The 25218-nt window shown below is 40.1% G+C and overlaps 1 protein-coding gene across 9 annotated transcripts in view; it reads left to right on the top strand.

Moving 5' to 3' along the window:
- Nucleotides 1-25218, top strand: part of DAB1 (DAB adaptor protein 1) — a 400428-nt gene that overhangs the window by 114379 nt on the left and 260831 nt on the right. For all 9 annotated transcript variants that reach the window (XR_013757496.1, XM_079101840.1, XM_079101839.1 and 6 more), the window contains exon 2: nucleotides 7891-8093. Coding sequence is in view for 8 of the 9 variants with exons in the window: in XM_079101840.1 (XP_078957966.1) it covers nucleotides 8027-8093 (67 nt within the window). In the remaining variant the exon portion in view is untranslated. The remainder of the gene's footprint in view (nucleotides 1-7890; nucleotides 8094-25218) is intronic.

Raw genomic sequence — 25218 nt, 5'->3', positions numbered from 1 at the left:
GCCTTCAGAATCTTAAAGCCAGAGATTCCTGCAATGAATGCATTATTTTCTGGAAGATTTTGGTGGACCCAGGTCTGACCCTGCTTTTGCTGTTAAGGATAGTGGTCCTTTGTTAATAGAGAAAGATGGAACTTCTCTGAACATCATTTTGCCTATAGTTCCTGTGGCACTTGCACCTTTCACATCCACAGCAGCTTTTAAGAAGTGCTGCCGTTAGGTTCCAGCCAAACCTGACTTTTTCCTATTTCCAGGTCCCTCCCTAATGTGCAGAATGAGGAAATGTTAGACCTTTTCCAGATTGGCTAGATCAGATCAGATAGCCCTTGATGTATTAAAAAAAAAATTGATGTGTTAATGACAGTCCCAGGGATAGAAAGGGAGATAATTTGTGAAAGGCCTAGTTACTAAGGGTTATTCAGGGAACCTGCAGACCTGCAGTGGCACTTGGGCAGGGACATGAGTGGCTATAGGGGCACAGTTTAGAGAGAAGTTCAAAACGCAGGAAAAAAGGAGACCTATTCCAAGCAACTTTGGTCCAGAACCTTCTGCCAAGTCAGGCAGTCTGGACAGATATGGGGGTGAAGTTGAAATCTGTAATGAGAACTGACAGCCAAACACTAATTTTAAACCCAGGTAGCCTTGGGAAATAGCATACTGACCAGGGAACTGGAATGAGTCTGCCGGAGAACAACAGGCCGGCAGAAGTGGCTTAGTTGCACAAGCCTGTGCTGTGGCATGTGCAACTAAGCTAGGCTTTTAAAAATGTACATATATTCAGAACTATTCCCAAATTACAGGAAAAAGATCAGGAATAAGAATATACAAAGAATTACCCCATGCCCTTTACTTAGTCTCACCTTTTGCTGATATTTTATCTCGTTTGATTTGCCATCAATATGTTTTACCTTTGTATACATACATATAAACACACATATATGTGCAGGTACACATGTCCAGTATATGATTTCTTTTTCATGAATCATTTGGAAGTAATACACACATATCTTGACCCTTTATTTCTAAATATTTAGTGTTATTTACTAAGAAAGGTATATTTTCTTGTAGAATAGCTATATTCTCTTATAGAACCATAGCAAAGTTATCAAATTAAATAAATTTAAAATTAATGCAGTGAATTTTGCCTAATATTCATATTTTTCTATTGATCTAGGATTTCTTTGGTAGGGATTTCTCCAGTGGTAGAATTTGGTAGAATTTCTCCAATGTAGGATCTTGTATAGAGACTATTCAGTTGTTATAACTGTTTGGTTTCTTTTAATCTAAGCTATTTCCACAGCCTTTCTTGGTCTTTTTGTTACATTTTTTAAAAAATACAGCTTTCCCTCCCTCCTGTTTTCAAATGCACAATCTGATTAGCTTCCTGGCCAGAAGGCTGCATGACGCGGCATGGTTGTGTTCTTCTCAGGGCATCACATGCTATCCATCTGTCCTTCTTTGTTGATGTTAATTTTGATAACCTAATCAAGGTGGTGTCCAATTTCTTTACTGTATAATTACAAATGTTTCCCTTGGAACTGCTAAAGAGTAAGTGGGAAGATGCTTCGCAACCTGCAAATGGCCTCTTTCCCATCAAACATTTCCCCTGGATCTGGCATCTGCTGGTGATGGTTGCCTGACCAGCCTTTGCTCTGGTGACCGTGTGCGCATGTTGATTTTACCATTCCAACACTCCCTCCTCCATTCTTACCTGGCAGCGCCCGCCCTACACGAGACAGCCTTCCCTTCCACCCCACGTGTTCACCTGACATACATTATCAGTATGAATTCATGGATTCCTATGTTTCCAATGACCTATTTATTACCAACTTGAATTGTATTTATGTTTAAATTGTCCCCATCAAGGTGGCTTCCATGTCCTTATGACATTTCCCAATCAGTTTTTGTTTTGAGCACTTCCTTACTTGTACATACCCCTGCTTTCTCCAAGAAGTCCTGTTTCCTTTATAGAGAATAGAAGTAGAAATAATGCTCTCAGTAGTAGGAATCTCCTTGTAACTAGATTATCTTTGCCTCTGTGACAAAGATTTAGTTTGGCACACGGTTTCAGATTATGAAATATTTGTGGGTAAACACACACATGCACACATTGACATTCATCTACAAATGCATGTGTATCTTATATATAGGCAAATTAAATATAAATAAAATTAAGCATAAATACCCTCGAACTTCCAATTTCCAATCTCTCCCCATGCATTCCTTCCTCTCTTCCTCTTTCTATGATTTGACATCTCTTCTGCCGTAGTGAGAGCCTTGGATCCCAAGAACATCAGTGCATGAACTCCTTTGTTCAACCAGGTAGTCTGGTTAGAATTGTTTCAGAATTGCTTAGCCCATGACATTACAAATAACAAGCCTAAGGGGGGCACAATGGTTCACACCTATAATTCCAGTGACTCAGGAGGCTGAGATGGGAGAATTGCAAGTTGGAGGTAGCCTGGACAATTTAGCAAGACCCTGTCTCCAAAAATAAACAAACAGCCTAGGAATGTAGCTCAGTGGCAGAGGGCCCCTGTTTCAATCCCCAGTACTACAAGACAAAAATAAAGAAAAATAAAATAAAATAGTAAGCCTGCTCAAAAATACTCTGGATTTGTTTGTTACTCTTCCTATCAAAAGCCTGCCCAAGACTGAATATATGCAATCTAATTCTGGGTTCATAAGTTACTTGATTTGTTTTTCTCCCTAAGCACCTCCCACAAATGTGCTTATGATGTTCATTTAACATACAACCGGGTTACTTTGTTTCAATCTCCTTTCAGGTTCAGGTTTTCCCCCACTTCCTATTCCTGTTACTATCATTTGATTTTTTTTCAGGTATATAGAATATTAATTTGTTCCCCAAAGTGAAAATTAATGCCCAAAACTGTATTCTGAGAAACATCACTGTCAGCTTTTTTCTCTGTGTCAAAATACCTGAGAAAATCAACCTAAAGGATGGAAGATTTATTTTGGCACACAATATCAGAGGTTTCAGTCTGTGGGTGGCTGGCTCCGTGGCTGTGGGCCTGTGGTAAAGCTGAACATCATGGTGGAAGGGCATGACAGAGCACATTAGGAAGGGGTTGCTATCGAGACAGTCCCTGAGGGCATGTCCCCAAGGATCTACTCTCTAAAACAAGGCCTCACCTCCTACATATTCCACACTTCCCAGTAGTCCATTCGAATCATGAAGCCACAGTAGAGACTCTGAACATTGCTGCATTGGGGACCAAGCCTTCAACACATGAAAATGGGGACATTCCAGATCCAAATTATAACCATCACCCCCTGCCATATCCCTGTTACCTGCCACCCAGTTAGAGTACAACCCAGTATCTCTCCATGTAGAGATACTGGTTTCTGTCTCATTTGTCCTGTGTTTTTTTTTTGTAACCATAAGCAGAATCACCTTTTTCTTTCTTATGCAAAAGGTAGCGTGCTGTCGATTGAGCCAGGTGGTTCAAGTGCACAAATCTCATTTCTCCTCCAGATCTCTCATACCTGGTGGGGGTATTCCCATTTTACTGATGAAGAAACTGAGACTGCTTGCCTGTACTATGGGAAACCTTTGAATCTTGTTGATAACTGGCCTATTTTCTGTGCTTTGTAATTTGAAGGAAACTGTAAGAGGCCCCACATTGCAAAACATGCAGGTAGGGGTGTGCAGTTTTTAATGCATGCACTTGCTGCCACACAAAGCCAAAGTCCTGTTTCTGGAAAGACTGCCTCCTCTTCTGTTTTTTTTAGGGCTGCATTGTCCTTTTAAATTAAGATTTGCATGGTCCCTACTTTATCATGTAAAATTTATATCAAGATGGGATAGATTGTGTTTCATTTTTTATTAAAATTGAGATGAAATTCACATGACATTAACCATTTTAAGGTGTTCTTTATTGCATTTATTACAGATGATGTTGTACAGCCATCATCTTTGTCTATTTCCAAAATACTTTCCTCATCCCCAGTGCAGACCCGTACTGTATGGCCAGTGCCTATGTTGTCCCCACCCCTCATCTGTCTCCATAGAGTTACTCTGGTTTGGATGTTTCATAGAAATGGAATCATACCATACGCAGCCCTTTTCTTTTTGGCTAACTTCTTTTATTTGGCCCTGTGATTTCACAGTTCACCCATGTTGCAGCATGTGTCTGTACCGCATTTCTTCTTACAACTGAATAATATTCCATTGTATAGAAAGACCATCTTCTGCTTATTTCTTCATGCATTCATGTGCATCCAGGTGCATCTGGAGTGATGTTGAAATGAAGACTGGCTTGTGTTTTGCCCCGTACTATACTACTTCCTAGCCATGTGACCTTGGACAAGCTCCTACACTGGCCTGTGTCTGTTTCCTCATTTGCTAAATGAATAAGATAATATCGAACTCTTCAAGGTGTTGCAAGACTTGAATCAGAAATGTCTGAAAGGCTCATAGCCATTGTACCTGGCAAATAGAAGGCTCCCAGTAACCAGTGCATTTTTACCTTAGGATCCTGTGAGAAGATTGGGTGCGAGAGAGAGAAAATTCAGATTTGTGTTATAGCACGGGTTTTAGTATATGATTGTTCTGTTCTAGCTGCTCCAGCTTCCTTGCTTTGTTTTTTCCAGAAGGCATATCTGTTTTCTCTGCTTTGTGGCTTGGTGTTTTTAACCCCCACCCCATTGCTGAACATGGAGTTTTACGTTTTAGAAGCAGCTCACTGGACAGAATGTGTCTGTAGTGGAATGTTACATAATTCACATTTAGATTTGAAGAGCTCATTATAAAAAACCTGACACACTTCAGGAATATTAAATTACTGCAGATTGTGTGGAGCAAAGAAACATTATTGAAGCATTTCAAAATTCTCGACGAGCCTGAATTTAACTGATAGGGTTTCACAGCTTTTAGTGGGGAAAAATGATTTGAGTTGTCACATGGTTTCTGGCCCTGGAGGACTTTAATCTCCTTAATTACAAAGAAATGAATTTCCTAAATAATTTGGAGTTACTTCACAGCTTTTGCTCAACCTCTTGCTTTTGGAAAATTAAAGGGGATTTTGGGGTCCACACCGTGTATGCCCTCTGTACTGCAGCTTCCAGGTTTAAGTTTTTACTTAGAATGGTACCAGTGTTTCTTTTCAGTTTTAATACAGGCATGCACTTTAAAAATGTACAAGTAATGCTTAAAACACTTGAACACAATCATGCTTTGTCAAGCAAATGGCTATAGATGTACCCTTGGAATATGGGGAACTGTTATATTGTGGGTTTTAAAGTTGAAGGGGAGAAAAAATGGCCTAAATCCAATCCATTTTTATATACTGACTTTTAAGAAAATTATTTTCTATTCTTAAAATCATATTTTTATAGATTTATGTATTGGCTTTTATGAAATTACATAAAATCCATGTATTTCAGCTCCTTTCTGTATTAATTAAAATACCTACTATGTACAGACAGGACTAGAATGATGGAAAGATCTTAGATTCTATCACTTCTGACAATTTTTTTTTCCTCAGAAAGCAAACTTAACCTGTCTTTGTTTCTTCCTTTCTTAAATCCACAGGTGACATTGGTCACATACCAGCCATGTAGCCTTGAGCAAGCAACACAGGAAACTCATCCTTAGTATTAAGCTCTTGCCAGCAGTGTGCCAAGCAGGCTTTTGGTGGTGGAAAATGTGTCATCCCACCTATTTTCCACAACAGCTCCCTGCATTTGGCAATATTAGTCCATTGTACAGATGAAGAAATGGAGGCAGGAGTATTTGAAAAAATTCCTCAATATCACACAGCTAGCTCACAGTTGGAAGTATGAACTTGGCCAAAAATCAGGTCATGACATAAGTAGGGAGCGATTCCATTTTAACAGAGGGATCAGAAAATCTTACTGTCTACTACAATTTCTCTTTGAACTGAACCATCAGGGGCATGTTGAATGTCAAGGTAGACTTGAGAAAGGAGATTCCATAGAAAGCAGCACAAAAAAGATATGGGAAGATGGGAAAATGTTCTACTTCCTCCTAGCCTTGTGCTTCCTTTCATTAATTTGCTTGCTGAGGTCAAGCCTCCTTACATTTGTCTGTGCTGATTCTTCTGTCCATTGAGAGCTTACTGGGCCTTTCCCATATCCATTTGCCTGAATCCTTGTTCTTCAGGGTCCTGCAGAGAAGGGCTTATGCTCTGTGCAGCTTTATTGACCTTTCCGAGAAAAGGTGAATGCTTGCTCCTTTGGGCCCTAATGTGCCTGGTTATTTATGCCTGTTCAGCATATTGTGGTGCCTTATATGGCTGACATCTCTGTAAGACTGAGCTTCTTTGTGGATAGGAATTAGGCTTCGACAATGTCTTCTGGGCCAATGTGGTAGCACAGTGAATGTCTGTCTACATGAAGGAGCCAGTGGTTATGCCGGGCTCATAGTAGGTCCTAGTAACTATTTGCCACAATAAAATGGTAAATATTAATAAACTTGGTTATGTACATATATGGCCATGCCATCTCCCAAGGGATATTGACTTTGGGGAGGAGGAGGTGGGAGGGTAGGGTTACGAAACGGTACAGACAGAAGATGGCACAGATGTGAAGCATTCTCATTTTCTATATAGGATTTCATGGACCCCATTCTATGAAGATAATTTTATGTTTTTCTTAGTTGTAATCTTAAATCCTTTAACTCAAATGCTTTCATTGAAGACTATTGTCCTTTAAAAAAAAAAACTCATTAAAACAAAAATCCAAATCAGGTATCTTTGCATAAGATGGAAATTTCCTCATATTTAAGCTTTACTGTAATATTATGTGGCTTTTATATTAGACCTTCTAGTTAAGCCATCTTTAATTGTCATGATTAAGAGGTTTAGGTCATTATTCTTTCTGAGCTGAAACTGGCATTCAAGGTCAGCTCTCTTAGATTAAGCAGTTCTCATTCTGTAGAATAAGCTAAGAATTGGATGCACAATTTGAAGATCCATTCCTCTATTTCTAGTAGCTTTTTGTTAATATTCATCAAAAGCAGATGACTGGTAAAATGTTTATGTTCAGTGGCGCTCTCAGATATAACTATCAGATAGGTAGTCCCTGGGAAAGACTATTGAAAACCGGAATACATTTATTCAATTTAATTGCAATTGAATGAGATAATGTATGTGAAGCAGAAACAGAGCACATAGTATCTAGTAAGTGCACAGTAAATACCAGCTATAATTGAAGTGGCCACATTATCATAATTATCATGATTCTCCTCCCAGTGGTGTCTGGACTGAATAGTACCTAGTGTCATGTAATGCATATTTATCAGAGAATGAATGAATGAAATGTGCATCCGCCCACTCCTTTTCTTTCTCTCTCCCATTAAATGCTTGTCTGCTCTTATAGCTGGGGGGAAAGCTGACAAAAATTGGCTTGCTGGGAAGTTTCTCAGTCCCATTTGTCACTTTACCCTTGGAGCCCAATTGCATGTCAACTCCATGTCCTTTCTGAGGCCTACCAGTGAGGGACGGACTGGAGGTCCCTCCCCTCTGATCTGCCTTAGCTGCCCAGGCTCAGATCAAGCTTGGCTGATGGATGGGTGCCCCATCATTGGAAACGACTCCACAGGGCTGTACTTCCTGGGTAGCATGTAGTGCTTGACAATAAGGAACATGGGAAACAAAGAGTTGCATTTTTGTCCCACATGAAAATCAGTTTCACAAATCTATTTTGAGTTACCTAAGTTGAGAAGAGCCTTGCAGATAAGCTGTTTGTGTGCCTTGCTGTATAAATCCTATGCATTCCAGAAGTTTGTATGTGAAGAACAAGATTTTCTTGTTTTTTTATGTTTGCCATTCATCGCCCCTCACCCTGCCCAATTTCTGTTTAATTTCAAAAGGAGGATTGTTCTGAATGTTCTCTTGCCTTGATTTACAGCACTCCCAAAGAGTGAATGACGTGTGCAGCTCGGGGTGCCGTTTCTGAAGGGAGGAGCCTTTCTCTTGGAGAGGAGTCCTCGATGAGCCTGGCCGAGGCCCGGGATCTGTGTGAAGTGGACTAAGGATTAAGTAGGATGTCAACTGAGACAGAACTTCAAGTAGCTGTGAAAACCAGCGCCAAGAAAGACTCCAGAAAGAAAGGTAGGGCCAAATTTGCTCCCTTCTTTGGGGTTACTTTTCTGTGTAGGAATGAGGATTTTATCTCTGGAATGAGACAAACCAGTATCTTTAAGATTGTTGTTTTTTAAGTTATTTGCTATTTTCTATACTCGTCATATTTCACTGGCTTCCCATTATTCTCCAGGTAAAATCTGAAGTTCTTTTGCAGGGTCTCCAAAGCCCTTCCAGATGTGCCTTCTACCCATCCCTCCAGCAGCATCTCTCCCTAACTCTCCCTGGCTCCCAGATTTGTTCACACTGCAGGCATTCTGCCTATTGTAGTTCACCATTGGGTATGCTAGTGGTTCTCCAAGGCGGCAATGGAGTCTGCTGGAGGGCTTATTAATGTGCAGATTGCTGAGTTCCATCCCCAGAGTTTCCAGTCCTATTAAGTCTGGGGTAGCCTAAGACTTTGTGTTTTCTAGCCAGTTCCCAGGTGATGCTGGTCCTGCCGGTCCAGAAGCCACACTTTGAGAACCACTGGACTATTGCCAGAAATCCTCTTGCAGGTCACTTTTTCTACATTACTCATTCTCCAGGTTGAGACTAGTGGAGGCTCCTGGGACAGCCTTTCCTTCCAGTTTAAGTTCCTTGCTCTCTTTTGTTCTGTTTCTGTAGCACTTTGTTTATGTCTGGCTTTATTAGAAATGTGCTCTGTTTGTGAGTCACCTGTATTGTGATCTGCTTCAGAGCTGGACCTCTTTTCACCTTTGATTCCCAACATGTAGAGGTGCTTGACAGACAGGGGGCACAAAGCTAGCTGGGAATGGAAGACTGACATGCCTGGAGTGAGAGAATAGCAATCCTATCACTTTCCATGATTTGGGGAACATGGCTTTATGACCATGCCTTTCAGTAGGTTGGTCCTCCTGTTGTAATTAGAAGTAAGCTACTTCCATGTGTGTGTGTGTGTTTTCTCCCTGTGGTTTCAGCACATCCTTTCTAGGTCTTCTCAGTTGCATGAAAGGGGATTCAAAGAGTTCTCTTTCAGATCTAGAAATCTGTCCATGTGGGTTTGCAAACCAGGACACCCTTCACCTCTTCCTATAGATGACGATTTGTTCAAGACATAACTATGCCTGCTTCACTGTGCCTGCTCATTTGTGTCCTCAAAGCAAAGGACATAAGTACAATGCATATGCAGCTCTGGACTGATGAAACTCCGGGAAGGGCATTAAATTTTGCTTTTGATGTTTATTCGAAACACAAATATTTTGAAGGTAGTGAGTTCTGTTCTCTAAAACTTAATGTAAACCCTGTTGTCTATGCACCATGGTCTAAGAATAACAGAAAAAGCAAGTGGGTGAGAGAACAGGTCTTGAGAGAACTGCTGTGTGTTGGGGGGAAAGGTTGTGAAGTCTGGTACGTCCTGGAATTCAAATGATTTTTCAGTGGAAACTGACAAGTTATATTTTTGCATCAAATTTAACCTTTCCACAAAATATGTGCACTTGAATGCTTAATGCATTAAAAATTGTATCTTCGTGCATATTTTTTTATCCTTACTTTTAACATGCAAAATGAGAAGCATTCTGAAGAGAGGATTCAGGCTTTCAGAACATGACTTAGTTGGGGATTTGGGGCAAGAGTTGAAGGTGATCCTTTTAGAACCTCCTCATCTTCATGTCCTAAGAACTTTCAAAATGAGCATAACATACATGTGAGGAATGTCCTCTAGAGAGTGGCTCATACCAGAGAGTCAGCGGGCTGACCTGGGTTCAAGTTGTAGCTATACCCCTTCCTCAGTGTGTGACCTTAGATACCTACTTGACTTCTCCAAGCCTCAGTTTCCTTCCCTACAAAATGGAAAAAAGAAATTACAAACCTCAAAGACTCTCTATGAAATTAACAAGAATAAGGCAATTAAAAGACTTTGTATAGTACGTGGCATATATTAAATGCTCATCCCAGGCGAGCTGTGTTCATCCTCCTCCTCTTCCTCACTTTGCCCTGTTCCCCTCCTCCTCTTCTCATTTCCCTACTCTTCTCTCTTTTCTCTTTTCTATCATCCATCCTGTCATTATCAGCTCAGAATAATAACACGATGCCATAGAATTGGGCGGCTTCGACAACAGAAATGCACTTCTCACAGATATGAAGGCTGGAAGTATAAGATCAAGATACCAGCAAATTCCATTCCTGATGAGGCCTCCCTTCCGGGCTTGTACATAGCCTCATCCTGACATGAAAGACAAGAAAGCAAAATCATTCAATCAATCTGTCTCTGTCTCTCTGTCCGTTTCTCTGTCTCTCCTCTGTCTCTCTCTCTCTCTCTCTCTCTCTCTCTCTCTCTCTCTCTCTCCCTCTCTTCCTATTTGGCCACAATTCCTATCAGGAGGACACAACCCTCCTAATGTAATCCTAATTACTTCCTGACACTTCAGTCTCCAAACGTCATCCACTAGGGTTTAGAGCTTCAATGTGTTAATTTTAACGGGACGTGAATATCTAGTCCCTAACACACTTGCTTCCTCAAGGTCATTGTCCTCCTCCTCATCATCATTCTACTTTCTTTTCTCTTATCCCATTTTATAATCAAGGGGCTGATTGATTATCATAGTGCAACAGTGATATATAATCTTTATTTCAGATATACTTGTCTGGACCAGGGTGTCATGAAAGCACACATCTGTATTAAAAAGAGAGAGAATGTGCTCATAAGAGCATTCATTTACTTTCTTGATTTTCAGTATTGACTATAGAATGATTGATATTCTATTGAACAAATGTTACTGACTTGGTAAAAATAAATAGAACTTTAAAAGGAATAAATCATTTACATATTGATTTTGAATCTTGAATGTAATAATGCTTTACTCTTTTACTAATATTTTATTTAGTTCTTGGAATTTTCTATAGAGACAACATACAACGTACAAATAAGTGTCTTTGTTCCAGTCCTTAAGTACTTACTTTCTTTTTCCTGTCTTATTGCACTGTCTGCTTAGTATTTAATGTTAGTGGTTGTCCTTATTTTGTTTCTCAATTAATGGACATGCTTCTAAATGATATTTTAGTGTGATATTTAAGCTTTTACTAAAGGTTCTTTATTTCTTTGTGTTTTTTTTCTGTATTTATTTAAATGATTGTACATATTTGTATATATGTGGTTAAATCCACCACACACACACAAAATTTATATATATACAAATATATATAAATAATATATATACAAATAATAAATATATATATATACAAATATATATAAATTTATATATATACAAATATATATAAATAATATATATACAAATAATAAATATATATATATATACAAATATATATAAATTTTGTGTGTGTGTGGTGGATTTAACTGATAGATTTTCTGAGCTGAATTTCTGGGGTTGACCTTACTTGGTCACAGTGCACTGTTTTTTGTACCCTTATTGGATTTGATTTGTTGGGTTACAGTGTTTTTCTTCTTATCTGTATTCATCAATATAATTTCTTTTGTTGAAAAACCTTGTGTCTGGTATTTTTAAAGTTATATACTTGTATAAGGGTAGAAAGGAAACACTGGATAATATATAGACTTCTTCCTAAAAATTTTTCCTTTTGTAGTGACTTCATTTAACCTTTTAAAAGCAATAAATGCTTGTTCCTGCAATGAGAAAATGCATAATCCCATGTACCAAAAATAACTATCATTAACGTTTTAAGGTATTTCCTTTTAGATGGACATTCTGAAATAATATGTGGTTGAGATCATACTCTTCAATTCTACATCCCGCTTGGTTATTTGACATTAAATCAGCAGTGCATTTCCTATATTATTTCATGATATTATAGAACAGAAGAGAGCTTCCCCCTTGGCAAGATGTAGATGGTTCCTGGGGCAGATATTTTACTTTGTGCAAAGGAATTCCTTGCACTGTAGGTCATCTGCTGTGAGAAAGAGTGGCATAAAAACAAGACCCTTCAAGTTCCTCACTAGCCTGTCACCTCGTTTCTTTAACCCAGGCTGTGGAAAGTGAGCCAGGCAGTTTCAAACACAAGTCACATAGGGGCATATTTCATCACAAAATGAGTTTCTAGACAGGCTATGTATGAAATCTAACTAGAGTATTCACAATTCAAATAAGGGATGGAAGTAGTGAAAAATAAAGTTGTTTACTTCATTTCATTTTATTGGATTGTGTCACTACATATACAGCTTGTCAAATGGTCTCTGTTCTGGGAGTGGAATTTGATGGAGGGCCAGAGGAAGAGAATGTACATTTTCAGGTTCATTACCTGCCATCAAAGGGAATCAGTTAATGCAAAATTTTTGTTATTAGTAATCCCAGTCTTAGGGCCCCCCAGTGGAAGGCCATGGAGGAGGAATGAGTCCCATGGTGAGCAGACACATATATCTGGGGCAGGGCCTAGGGTTTTTCAGTCAATACCATCTGACAGCTCAGTGTAGTAGAAAGAGTACTGGCTTTGGAGCTGGGTGGACCTGGTTTTCAATGCAAACTCTTCTCCTTATCCACTGTGTAGGCAGAGACAGCCTATTTGGCCTCTTTGAGCCTGATTTCACTTACCTTAGGGGTGTATATGTTTGTGTGTAACTAGAAGGATGAGAGAGATACTTCAGGGTCTGTAACATGGCATTGGCTTAGTAGAGATGGCCTTTCTGACATTTTTTCTGAGATCCCATTTCAAAATTGTCTCCTTATTTTCTAGAAACACCTGAAAATAAACTCACTAGGCTTCCTTCTATTTGTGTTAGAGCTGATCCCAAGGAACATGGGTTAACAACAACAACAAAAAGGAGGTACTTTATCATTTCCTACCAGAAGAATTTCGCTTCAAGAGATAAGACATTAATAGGATCCAGGAAAAGTTGGTGGCAATGCATCTTGCTTAAGTTGTATCAAACCAAGTTTGAACCCTGTCTCTGTACCTCAGTAACTGTTAATTTTGGAGGTTTCCTAGATAATTCTGGCCAGTTTATGTGAAGGAATGGTTCTGGTAATGCTGTACTCCTGCCTGATCTCTTAGCTCCAGGAAATTATCTCTATTAATATTGGTTTACCACTTAGGAGCTCCTAAAATGCCATCATATTCATGTTCCTACTGGATCTCCAGGACATTTGAGAGAGTTTGTTTTTGGTTTTGTTCTGTATTACAGAATCTTTAACAGGCTTATTTATCATCCCTTCTATTTGCTGCTCTTGTCCTGCAGAGGGACAGCCTGGGGTCAGTTAGGATTCTGGATTTGAGCTCACACTTCAGGCCAACCATTGTCTGGTGGTAGAACTTCAGGCAAGCCATGTCTGCTTTTTGGGGTTCTGATTCCTCAGCTACCAAATGGATGTGGAAATAATATTTGCTTGGTAAAATTAGAAATGCATGAGAGGCATAACTAATTCTTGGTTCTTTTCTCCACAAATATTTGTCCAACCTGTGCTTGGTGTTCTGGGGAAGACAGAACACCTCAGGAGGAGATACTGACTCCTGGTGGCCCACACTGTGGTTAAGCACTTGTAGCTGAGAGGAGAGCCTTCTGATTTGCACAGGTCTCCTACTTCCCTGAAGAAAAGATTGTTTTTCTACCTTGTTATTTTTTTTCCATTCTCAGTCTATTACTTTTCATAAAATATGTACATTTTACTTTTGCCCCAAGTTTGTTAATATCCTGAATAGTCATCATAATGGAGAAAATTCTTGTCAAATTTCTTTTTATTGCCTTCCCTGACTAAAAGCAAATTTTTTAAAGGTTAATAAACATAAGTAGAAAGTGAAAGTCTGTATGTATCAAAGCGTGAATCAATTCTCTAGATGTTGATGTGCATAAGAGGTCATAAGGAGTTAAGACTGGGCAGGGCAGAGATGGTTCTCACAAGTGAGGTCTCAAGAGGAGAAGCACTTGCCAGTAGTCACTTAACTGGTCAGCAGTGGAACCAGGGCCAGAACCCAGTACTAACTCCCTGGCTGGAGCTCCTTCAGCTCAATATGCTCCACACATTTACAGTTCTACCGTGGACTTTGCTGACCTCTGTTTGCTCCCCCTTCCTTACCATGAAGCTTCCTGGAAAGAAGGTGTTAGATAAACCTGGAATTAGATAAACTTCAGTTTGAGTCAAGGCTCAGCACATTTTCTACTTGTGTGTTTTGGGCTACTTAATTGTTCTGAGCCTCAGCTTCTTCACCTGTGAAGTAGGGGTTATAGCCTACTGCCTAGTAGTAAGTGTAGTAATGAGGACTACAAGCTCACAAGTACAGAACACTTAGCACAGCCCTCTGTACATGGACTCCAAGTGAAGAAACCTCCCCCTGGCGTTCCCAATTCCCACCAGCCCTGAGAGCCAACACGTGTCTAGTGCTTTAGGACAGGAGGAGAGGTACAAGGGACCCTTTTCCATGGGGATATGGGTAGCCCATAAGAAAAAGGAACTGGTCAATCTTCAAATAGATCTTTGTTCCAAAAATATCTGAGAAGATAAACAGGAAATACAAAAGAAAATGCACCTGGTTGTCAAACTTCAAATATTTATCAATGACTTCCGTTCTGCATGCTAGGCATTTTAGATAAATTGTCTCCAATGAACCCAGGTCTTACTTCATGTCATTGAATACATAAGAAAATAACGTTCAAAGAAATTGAGACACTTGCCCCAGGTTACCTGGCCTGTCTATAAGAGACGCAGGGCATGGGCCTGCCTGAAGCTCATGTCTGTGCTCTCTTCTCTGAATGCCTCCTTTGGGTTTTCCCCACGGTTTGGTGAAAGAAGATTGAAGAATTTGAAAAATTACAGGGTCTACACTCATTTTGGGGAGGGTGGCATGTAAACTGGCCACACTATATAGATTTTTGGTGCCATTCTGTCTTGACAGGGTTTTTAATCTTGGTGAGCTATTCTCTTCTGCCTGTGTAATTTGCAGTTTTAAATATTCAAAAATCAAGAATTTAATTATAAGAAAATACAAATTTCCCTGAAGTTGGTTAGTACAACTTTTGGGCTTTAGGATTGGAGGAAGAGAGTAATGTTTATAGGACAAGAAGTCCAGTTCTTTATGGTGAAACTGACTGTCAGATTTCATGACATGCAGTGGAAAGTGACTTCTGCCCTTTCTGTGGTCACTTGGTCTGAAATCAGGATCACAGCTCTCAGAATGGTCATTTCAGAAAGACAAACTCACTTCAGATTTACTTGGTGCCTGAGTTCAGGATTCCATTCTAACCTTGCACAGGTCGGACCTTCTCCATCCCTTCTTTCCTCCTTGAATTTATTCTGTAACTCTAGCAGTACTTCCCATAGGACAACGCTCAAGCCCTTGACATGTGGTCTCTTTCTCTTCTTTCATTCCTCTGCTGCCTCATACCCTGAACTCTGCTGAGCTTCAGGTCCCAGAATGCACCTCTTTGACCTCTGTGTGGACTGCTCTCTCAACTTGGGTCATCTCTTACCCAATTCTCTTGGCTGCTCCTGTACCCTTCAACCCTCAGTAATCATTTGATTGGGCCATTACCCTCAACATCTTGAGCCTTCTAATGTCCTCTGTTAATTAACCACTGATCATTAATACTGTGTGACTACCTACATGTCTTTCTGATCCATTCATTCTTTCTCTCTGCCTTCCTCCTGAAGGTACTTCAAGCTATCTTCATCTCTCATCTGGATCATTCCATGCCCTACTACATGGTCTAGACATTCTCAGTATTTTCCATCTCCAAGCTACTGAGGATACCACTCACTAACATGGAGATTTGATCAGATCACATCTCTGCTTAAACCTTTCACTGAGGGCTCTTACTCCTCAGGATACAGCCTGCTTATCATGACTGCCAAGAGGCTCCATCTTGCCTGACCCCTCCTTATCTTTCCAGGCACATCTCTCCCCATTCTTCATAATCATACTTCACAAAGTGGCTCAAGTGGATTAATTTCAGTTCCTTAACCTTACCATGTTTTATTTATTTATTTATTTTATTTTATTTTATTTTTAATTTGGGGTTTGGCACATGCTTTTTCTTCTCCCTGGAATATACATTTTTCTTAATTTTTTTTTTCCCAAAAGTTACTCCCATATCCTTTAGTTTCAAGTTAGATATAACTTTCCCCAGATATGCTTTCATGATCCATTTCAATGTATGCAAGCTTTCAGAGCACCTCATATTAATAATAATAATATGTTAAATTTATTTTTTTACTCCTCTTTTCATTCACTAGACAGCTCTGCAAGAGCAAGTACTGTTTTGTTAGACACTTCTACCATTAAGCACTGATGTTGAAGATGTCATTATGCAGTAGTATTTGTTGAATCTCTAAATGAATGAATTAAGTTAGGACTGCATGGCCCCACTGCACTTCCCTGGATTTGGATAATGGAAGGGCCCTCATAGCACTCTGTACCTATTCAAATCATCACAATTGCCACCTGTCTTTCTCTCTTTTTAAATTATTCTGTCTCTACCATTGGCTACGAGTTCTTAGCACAGTACTTGCACATGTTAGGTACCAAGTAAATGTTTATTGACTTTCATAAATAGGACAAGAGTATGATTTGCACAAGGAGAAAAGAAAATTAAAAAAAAATAATACAGATATTTCCCATAAGAGCTGCCTCTTGAGAGTCTTATTACATGGCATTTGAAATTCCTACCATTCAGCAGGCCCCTTCTCCTATCGTGATGTGTGTCCAATCATGTCTGGTGCCATAATTTAGCGTGATGTGGGCCATATTGGTAGTAAGAACTATACGATTTGCCATATTAGTTCATCCCACTGCTTCATTAAGCTCAGTGTGCTGCCTCTGGCAGTGACTGGGCCTGAATTTTGATGTTTGGAAGAACAAAGCCCTTCACATTAGCCCTCCAAGTCCTTGATATCACTGGGAGTAAGGTTAAGTGTATGCTCCTTCTCAGAGATGGAGAGTCTTCGTCTTTCAGATAATCAGCAAATGACCCAGAGCATGGGGTTTTATTATTCTATGTGAGTTTGCTAAGCTGACTATGTTCCCAGGTGGGCTGGAATTTCAGCAATCCTTGCCTACTGCAGCACTCCTTTTAGGATAGTCAGAGTATACCTGCAACAAGATGGAGCGTGTCTGCACAGTCCATTAAGAGAGCACACGTAGATCAGAGGCAGAGGAAAGGGGACATGGAGGTGAAAGAGGACTAATGTCGGTTGGTTGTGTGCCCATGTGTCCATGTTTTCCATTTGTAAGCTTGAAAACAGCCTTTAGACTAGTATTCCCATCTTAAAGACAACTGAGGCTCAGAGAGATGAGCAGCTTGCCTGAGGTCACACAAACTGAAAACAAAGGGACCTTAATCCTGTGATCCCAGAGCCTGCCTGCCAACATGCTTAGCAGTAGACTAGTCTTCTCCCTATTGCATGGTGTGTCCTCTTACCAAATGCTAGGTCCTGCTTTCACTGGAAGACAGCTTCCTATGGATCTCAGTATGGCCCCTGTAGGTGAGATGGGCTCAGCAAGGAATAGGAGTGATCATAGAACTGATTGTGTAGCTGGAAAGACACAAGAAGCAGGAGCACTTCTTTGTGGCCCTTGGAAGGCTATACATGATTGAATAGAAATGTTTTCCTACTAAGGACAATGCCAGATGTTTTCCAGATATGAAAGTAAAGAGTAGGTGAACTTGAAGGATTTTGACTGTGTGTAAATTCAAATGTGTAGCATTGGTCTTAGTCAGCTTTTGTGTCTCTGTGACCAATATACCTGACAAGAACAACTTAGAGGAGGAAACGTTTATTTTGGCTCAAGGTTTCAGAGGTTCAGTCCATGGTCAGCAGATTCCACCACTCTGGGCCTAAAGTGAGGCAGAACATCATGGCAGAAGGGTGTGGCAGAGGAAAGCAGTTCAGAACATGGCAGCCAGTAAACAGAGTTATGTTCACAGGGACAAAAGTAGAAACCCAAAGACATGCTCCCAGTGACCTTCTTCGTTCAGCCACACCCTAGTGCCTATGTTACCACCCAGTTGATCTGTTCAAGTGGATTAATTCACTGATTATGTTACAGCTCTCATAATGGAATCATTTCATCTCTGAGCATTTTTGCATTATCCCACACATAAGTTTTAGGGGGATACCTCATATCCAAACCATAACAAATATGTTAAAGGAAAGAATCATTTCTAGATTTTAATTTATAACAAGCACTTCAAAAATGCAGACCAGGACATTTTGCAAATTCTCTCAATCTATGAATCTTATCATTAGCCCAGTTCATCTCCCAGTGGGCATAACCACACCAGAAATAATAACCAGGCTACTAGTGATGAGAGTAGCTAATTATAGAATATCAGAGAATGTTCTCAGACTTTAATACCTATTAATTACTTGGAACAACCCTCTAAGAGAGCTGATTTTTAAACCTCAAGTTTATAGATGAGGAATGGAAAAAGTTGAAGAGGCAAGAAAAAGTTGATATCACAAGTCAGAACCTACCCCTGGGTAGCCCTGCAGTTGTGACTCCCTCGTCAATGCAGTAAATGTTCTGTGGCCTTATGTGCGCCTGGCACATTCTAGCACATCAAGCTGCAGGGCACCCCTTAGCATGCATGAATGTGCTTCTGCCCTCCTCTCAACCCAGAAGTCCTTCTGTCTGGCTTCTGCCTGGCAAGGCCCACCTGATTCTCTGAGACACAGCCCAAATGGCACTGCCATGAAGCTCTTCCTGTGCTCTCAGCTTGTGGAATTAAGCCTCCCTTCCCCTGTGGTTCTCAGTAAACTTTTCTTTTTTTGGGGGGGGGGGGTGTAGGTACTGGGGATTGAACTCAGGGGCACTCAACCACTGAGTCACATCTCTAGCCCTATTTTGTATTTTAGAGACAGGGTATCATTGAGTTGCTTAGGACCTCACTGTTGCTGAGGCTGGCTTTGAACTCGAGACCCTCCTGCCTCAGCCTCCTGAGCTGATGGGATTACAGGCATGTGCCACCATGCCAGGCTCAGCAAGCTCTTTTTATCCCGATGAAGCACTCATGTCTTTGTTCCATCGATTAGGACTATATACTTTTACACCTTTCTTCCTGTTAGTTTGTGTGCTAACAGTTGGTGGTAGGAACTCTGTCTTTTCCATCCTATATTCCCTCAAAGCAGGGAGGAAGTGAATTAGAGTTTCCAGTGAAGAAAGTGGAAAATGAAAATTAATTATGTGCCTCATAAGTGCAAGGCAGAGAATAAAATCACTTTGAGCCTGGCATGGTGGTGCATGCCTGTAATCCCAGCATATTGTGAGGTTGAGTCAGGAGGGTCTCGAGTTCAAAGTCAGCCTCAGCAACTTAGTGAGGCCTTAAGCAACTCAGCCAGACCGTCTCTAAATACAATATAAAAAAGGACTGGGGATATAGCTCAGTGATTAAGAGTCCCTGGGTTCAATATCCCAGGTACTGAAAAAAAAAAAAAAAAAAAAAGAAAGAAAATATTACTTTGAAAATCTTCACAAGAGATTTATGAGTTTGATAACTTTCCCATTTTGCGGATGAAGAAACATAATAATATGTTCAAAGTAACCCGTCATGTAAGTAAAAGTCAGGCATAAATGATCCAACACACAGGATATTTCCACTAACCCATGCTGTTATCCAGCAGTGATTATCAAATAAAATCTCAGCAGAACTCAGTTACTCGGGTTCTGGTTCTTGTGGCAAACTGGTAGCTATAGATTCTATTTACCTTTATAAAGAATTTATAAATCATCATTGCTAATTCACTTCCCTCTAATTTGGGACCATCATTTTTCAAATCTTTCACCTCCCCTGGCTGATGATACTGCTCTAGGGAGAACTTGTATCCCAATTGTTAAATCAGAGGCAAGAAAAGCCATGCAGGAACTCACATTGGAAGAAGCTCAGCAGATGATGAATAGCAGAACTGAATCTTATCATGTATTTCAGGATGATGTACGGGACCGTTGGAAACTGCCTTTGACAAATGTGCACGGGAAGGGGAATTATCTTCAACAATGAAAAATGTTCTTATTATGTGATCCTAAAAAGGATCAGGACCCCTATCATTGGGAAAATGATCATCCCCATATCCCTTATTAACAGCAATACAGAGCGTGTGTTAAAGACATTGGACGTCATATGGAAGCAGTGATGGATAACCATGAGTCGAAATCAGGCTGGACTGGGAAAGTTAGCTTGATGCTTGATAGCAGGTGCATAATATGCAACTTGCTAAGGTCTCTTTTAGCCCCTGCTTCATGAGGCTTAGCAGGACATGTTCCTGCTATTTCAGCCAGTACCCAATGACTTTTGGTCAGACTAAACCTATGAGTAAGTCACAGAAGATATATAAGTTTGTAAGAAATAAAACTATTTCCAAAGGAAGAAGGCTAATGTGCCAAGCATTTTAAATATTTACTGTCATTTTATTTTCACATTTCACATGCATAGGTTGAAACATAGAGTCACGAATTTCTGGAACACTTGCCCAGAGCTAAAAACCAACAATTAGAATTTGAACCCGAGCATCTGGTTTCAAAGTCTGTGCTTTGTTGACCATAGTGGCTTCTAATGAATAAATTCCCAGATAGAATTCAGAAGAGCACAAAATGGAATAACTGAATATATATGTGAGGATGCCTACTGCAACCTTCAACACATAGTAGGTAATCAAGGGATGCTAGTCAAATCAAGAATCAAAAGCACATTTTGTCAAGGGCTGCATAATGACTAGAGTTCTTTGAGTTCCTTCTTTCACCTCCTTTCCTCCTTTACTAAAAATAAAGCGTTTTCTAAAGCCAGGCTGAGTATTGGACATAGAAGAAGATCGTGGACAAGGTCTGTAGTCAAGAAACTCATAGATCTAAAATTTTGTTGAGAATTTTTGCGTCGATGTTCATTAAGGATATTGGTCTGAAATTTTCTTTCCTTGATGAGTCTCTGTCTGGTTTAGGTATCAGTGTGATGTTGGCTTCATAGAATGAGTTTGGGAGGATTTCCTCCTCTTCTATTTTATGGAATACTTTGAGAAGTATTGGAATGAGCTCTTCTTTAAAAGTTTTGTAGAACTCGGCTGAGAACCCATCTGGTCCTGGACTTTTCTTTGTTGGTAGGCTTTTGATGACTTCTTCAGTTTCAGTACTTGAAATTGGTCTATTTAAATTGTGTATGTCCTCCTCGTTCAGTTTACGCAATTCATATGTCTCTAGAAACCTGTTGATGTCTTCGAAATTTTCTATTTTGTTGGAGTATAGATTTTCAAAATAGCTTCTAATTATGTTTTGTATTTCACTCGTGTCTGTTGTGATATTTCCTTGTTCATTCCGAACTTTAGTGATTTGGGTTTTCTCTCGTCTTCTCTTTGTTAGTGTGGCTAAAGGTTTATCAATTTTGTTTATTTTTTTGAAGAACCAACTATTTATTTTGTCAATTTTTTGTATTGTTTCTTTTGTTTCAATTACTAACATGAATGATGGATAACTAAGAATTACAGTTTGTTGCACTAAGTTAAAATCATATAGCAGAAATAACAGAGATCCAGGAACTTCCCAGAGGAATGAGGTTCAAAGAAAAAAATCCTGGGGTTCAGATTTACATTTTGTAGTTAAATGAATGCTTTGCGAAATATCCTTGATTTTTATGGACATTGTCCACCTTTTGGATTTGCATCCCTACTTAGGAAAACCAAATCTTACCCTGTCCTCCCATGAAAGAAAGAAAAGCAGATCGGAAATCTTGTTGAACAATAACTTGTTCCCCCTTGTTCTAGAATAAAGTCTCCTTCAAGTTACAGTGTCTTCTTCATTTCATATTATGCATAGGGCCAGGTACACAGTAGGTGCCCATTAAACAATTGCTGAACAATAGACTGGTCTACATTAAATAGGTAATTCTTTGGCCTTTGGCCCTCTTTTTCCTAGAATCTATTATTTATAGTCCATAAGTTTTCCTTTGATGTTTTGAAATAATGATTACTGTGATTTCTCCTCCCATTCTCAAAGTTATGGATTACAAACAGATTTTGCATAATTTGCCAGTGTCAGTCAGTTTTAATGGCTGCCTAGAGCACTATGCGGAGGATTTTACAGTCATGTCCTGGCCTTCAGAGAGCACGGTTAATACTCAAGTTATTTTTTTTTAATGCTTTTTCCCCCTGCCCATGAATATGTGCATATCAGCATGCAAACACAAGCAATCTAATATGATCCTACCGCATATTTAATTCTGCATTACTTTTTCACCAAGCCTCACAGTTTTAACTATTTTCTATTATGAAATCCTGCAGTGCTAAGCAATCTAATTTTCTTTCACTTTTTCTCTCAAAACCTTTCTCCCAACTCTTCTGTCATTGTTGCCATTTTTAACCAGTTCATTCCAAAGTTTGCCAAATCTTGCTTAAGTAGTGGATGGTTCATTCCTCTTTTCATCCTTGAGCTGGTGCAGTGTTTGTCTTCTGTCTGTGACCAGTAGAAGATACTAACTTCTTTTCCAGCAACAAGAAGAACCCAAGACTATAGGATGTGTGCCCTTTTATGGGAAACAACACTGTGGTAAAGCATTAGCATTAAGATTTGCCAGAGGTTGTCTGTGAGCTCCAGTGCTTTTTGAAGTTCAAATCTTTTAACCTCACCTTATCAGCTTTAATATGTTGTCCTGGTGCCTTGATTTTTTGGTTCATCTGTTTTAATGTGATGAAATGTAAAAATCGAGCTTAGTTTTGACCCCTCACAATGACTTTGACGGGGTTTAGTTGATAACCTACCCTTCGCGTCTCTTAAGGGTTCAAATTTTAAACAGCCCAAAATACATTTTCCTGATATCTATCATCAAGTGATTAGTGCAACTATTTAGTTCTGGTCGTCTTTCCTATTCTTGGTAGATTTATTTTCTCTTCTTAGAATTCTACTGCTGACTTCTCTGTCTGGGAGACTGGAGATGTCATTTAAACATTGCTTATTAGGATTCCATTATTTGTCTCTCATATACAGTCAGCTAAATCAAAAAGTCAGACAGTGTTTTTAAATTGCAAATTTAAATGACAATTTATAGACCAGGTCTACTGGAAATTTTCTGTCCTTGGCATCCATCATTGTTTGTGGGTATGTAGTTTTATTCTCTCTCTCTCTCTCTCTCTCTCTCTCTCTCTCTCTCTCTCTCATGCCCTCCCTCCCTCCTTGAGAGAACAGCATACATATCCATCAGAAAGATCAGAACTGCTTGCAATCAAACAAAAAATGCAATAAAGATCTTGAAAGGAAATGAAGACAAACACCTTATCCCAGAGCTTACTTAAATATTGTTCTCTTCCTCTTCTTTATCCTCCCTCATCTCTTAAAGAGGAAACTTGCCCCATTTGTCACTTTAAGTGTTTAAAGTCATGGTCTACATTCAGAAGAAATAAACCATTCATTGGGGGCCTGGGATATTCCAGGTATTATTATCTTGGTTAATATGCATGAAAAGCTAAAATAATACCCTGCTAATAATATTGTGGTAGTTAGTATTTATTGAACACTTACTATGCACCAGATCCTCTTCTCTATGATATTTTGACCTAACTCATTTAAGGCAATCATCTTGATTTCTAAGGGAAGGAGCAGAAATTCCTGGGAGATAACTTGCTCAGGGCCCAAGGTCAAGCAAAACGCTTCTCTGGCCTTTGGCTTAACCACCTTCTACCACCCCGGCCTTGAATTTTATTTCCAGGAAGAGAATTTGAGTTCTCTTTAGTATCTCTTTTTCCTAAGAATGACACATTGAAAAGCCTTTTCACTATGCCTTGGTGAGTTTTAATTTTTAGCAGATTGGGTTAGAAGAGGTGGCTTTAAACCTTGAAATCATCTTCATTTATCGGTCCATTTTCTCTGGGATCAGAGTAGATTGGCAAAGCATTATGATCTTCCATTTTAAAGCTGAAGGATTATCCATTGCGATGGGTGAAATCATCTCTGAAATCCTTCTGAAGCCGGCTGCAGGGGTTGGTACATTTCAGAAAATGCCTGTGGTACCCAGTAACTTTGGTGGTAAAAATTAATAGGATAAAGTTTACATCTAGAAGACCCACATTTTAAGCATGGTCCCAGTGCATCGGTTGTGAGAGACTTGTCCATTTAGAAGAAGAGCTTGAGGGTTTTTGTTCTTATTGTTTTCTGTTTAGTCTCTACTCTGCAGGCCCCACTGTCAGCTGCAGAAGGGCCAGTGAAGGTCTGGTGGGATTTTAATCAAACACAGAAGGTTAGCATGTGGGGAGGTGAGAAGACTTTTTTAAACCTGTGAGAAGACATGGGGAGGAAGCCAACAGACCAGAGTCCAGGTCTTTCCTGAGTGTAGGGGAAAGGGAAGGAAGGGGGACATGTTGGCTGGAGCATCCTAGGCTTCAGTGCAGTCCTCGGAAAACTCTAGCAAGACTTGGGGGCACCCTGGAGCCACAGACACTCACCAGAGCGTCCCTTGTCTCTCGGAACTGGCCTTGCCTGTGTATCCAGCCTGTGGGAAACATCCTGGAAGAGACGTGCAGGTGGATGGGTATCTGAGGGCAGCAGTTGGGGCCTTTGGCCTGTCCTTCCCCTGCCATCAGTGAATCACAAGACGCATTCTTAAGGCCCCCCAAGTTAGGACAAACTGATAAGCACTATGCCTAAATATTAGAAGTTGCTATGAGACACTCCCTGTAACTTCTCCAGCTTTCCACCATGCAGCAAAACCAGCAATGTAGATTCTTCTCCTCCTGACACCCCCACAGCACAGAGTCAAAGGGGGGCAAATATGCATTCAAAGGTATTAGCGATGGAAATTGGAGTCCCAGATTCTGTGGCTAGTGAGTCCAGTAATTCCCAGAACATCTTAACCTCTCGTGGCCTGCAAAAGCTGGAAAAGGAAGGACAGGAAACAATTATGGGATGGATGACCCAAGAAGGAAGCCTCAATGTACCCCATGCCCCACTCTCCTTTGCGCAGACAAAAGAGTGCCCATCCTGCCAGCACCCAGGGAAGCCACATTTCTTGATCATCTTCCTGATCACCAGCACTTGTAAGACCTCGTTTAAAACCATGCTCCCTGTGACGACAGCCAGCAGTTCTTCACCACAGTTCTTCACAGTGAGGCTCGGTGATAGCGGTGCCGTCTCCAGGATTACAAGGAGTTCGGTTACACACCTGCCACGCATTTATTAAGCTGGGTGACCTTGGGCAACTATGTCTCTATTTCCC

This window comes from Sciurus vulgaris, assembly GCF_902686455.1.
Source record: "Sciurus vulgaris genome assembly, chromosome: 1".
NCBI classification, from domain to species: domain Eukaryota; kingdom Metazoa; phylum Chordata; class Mammalia; order Rodentia; family Sciuridae; genus Sciurus; species Sciurus vulgaris.
This window is presented reverse-complemented; position numbering and strand designations above follow the sequence as displayed.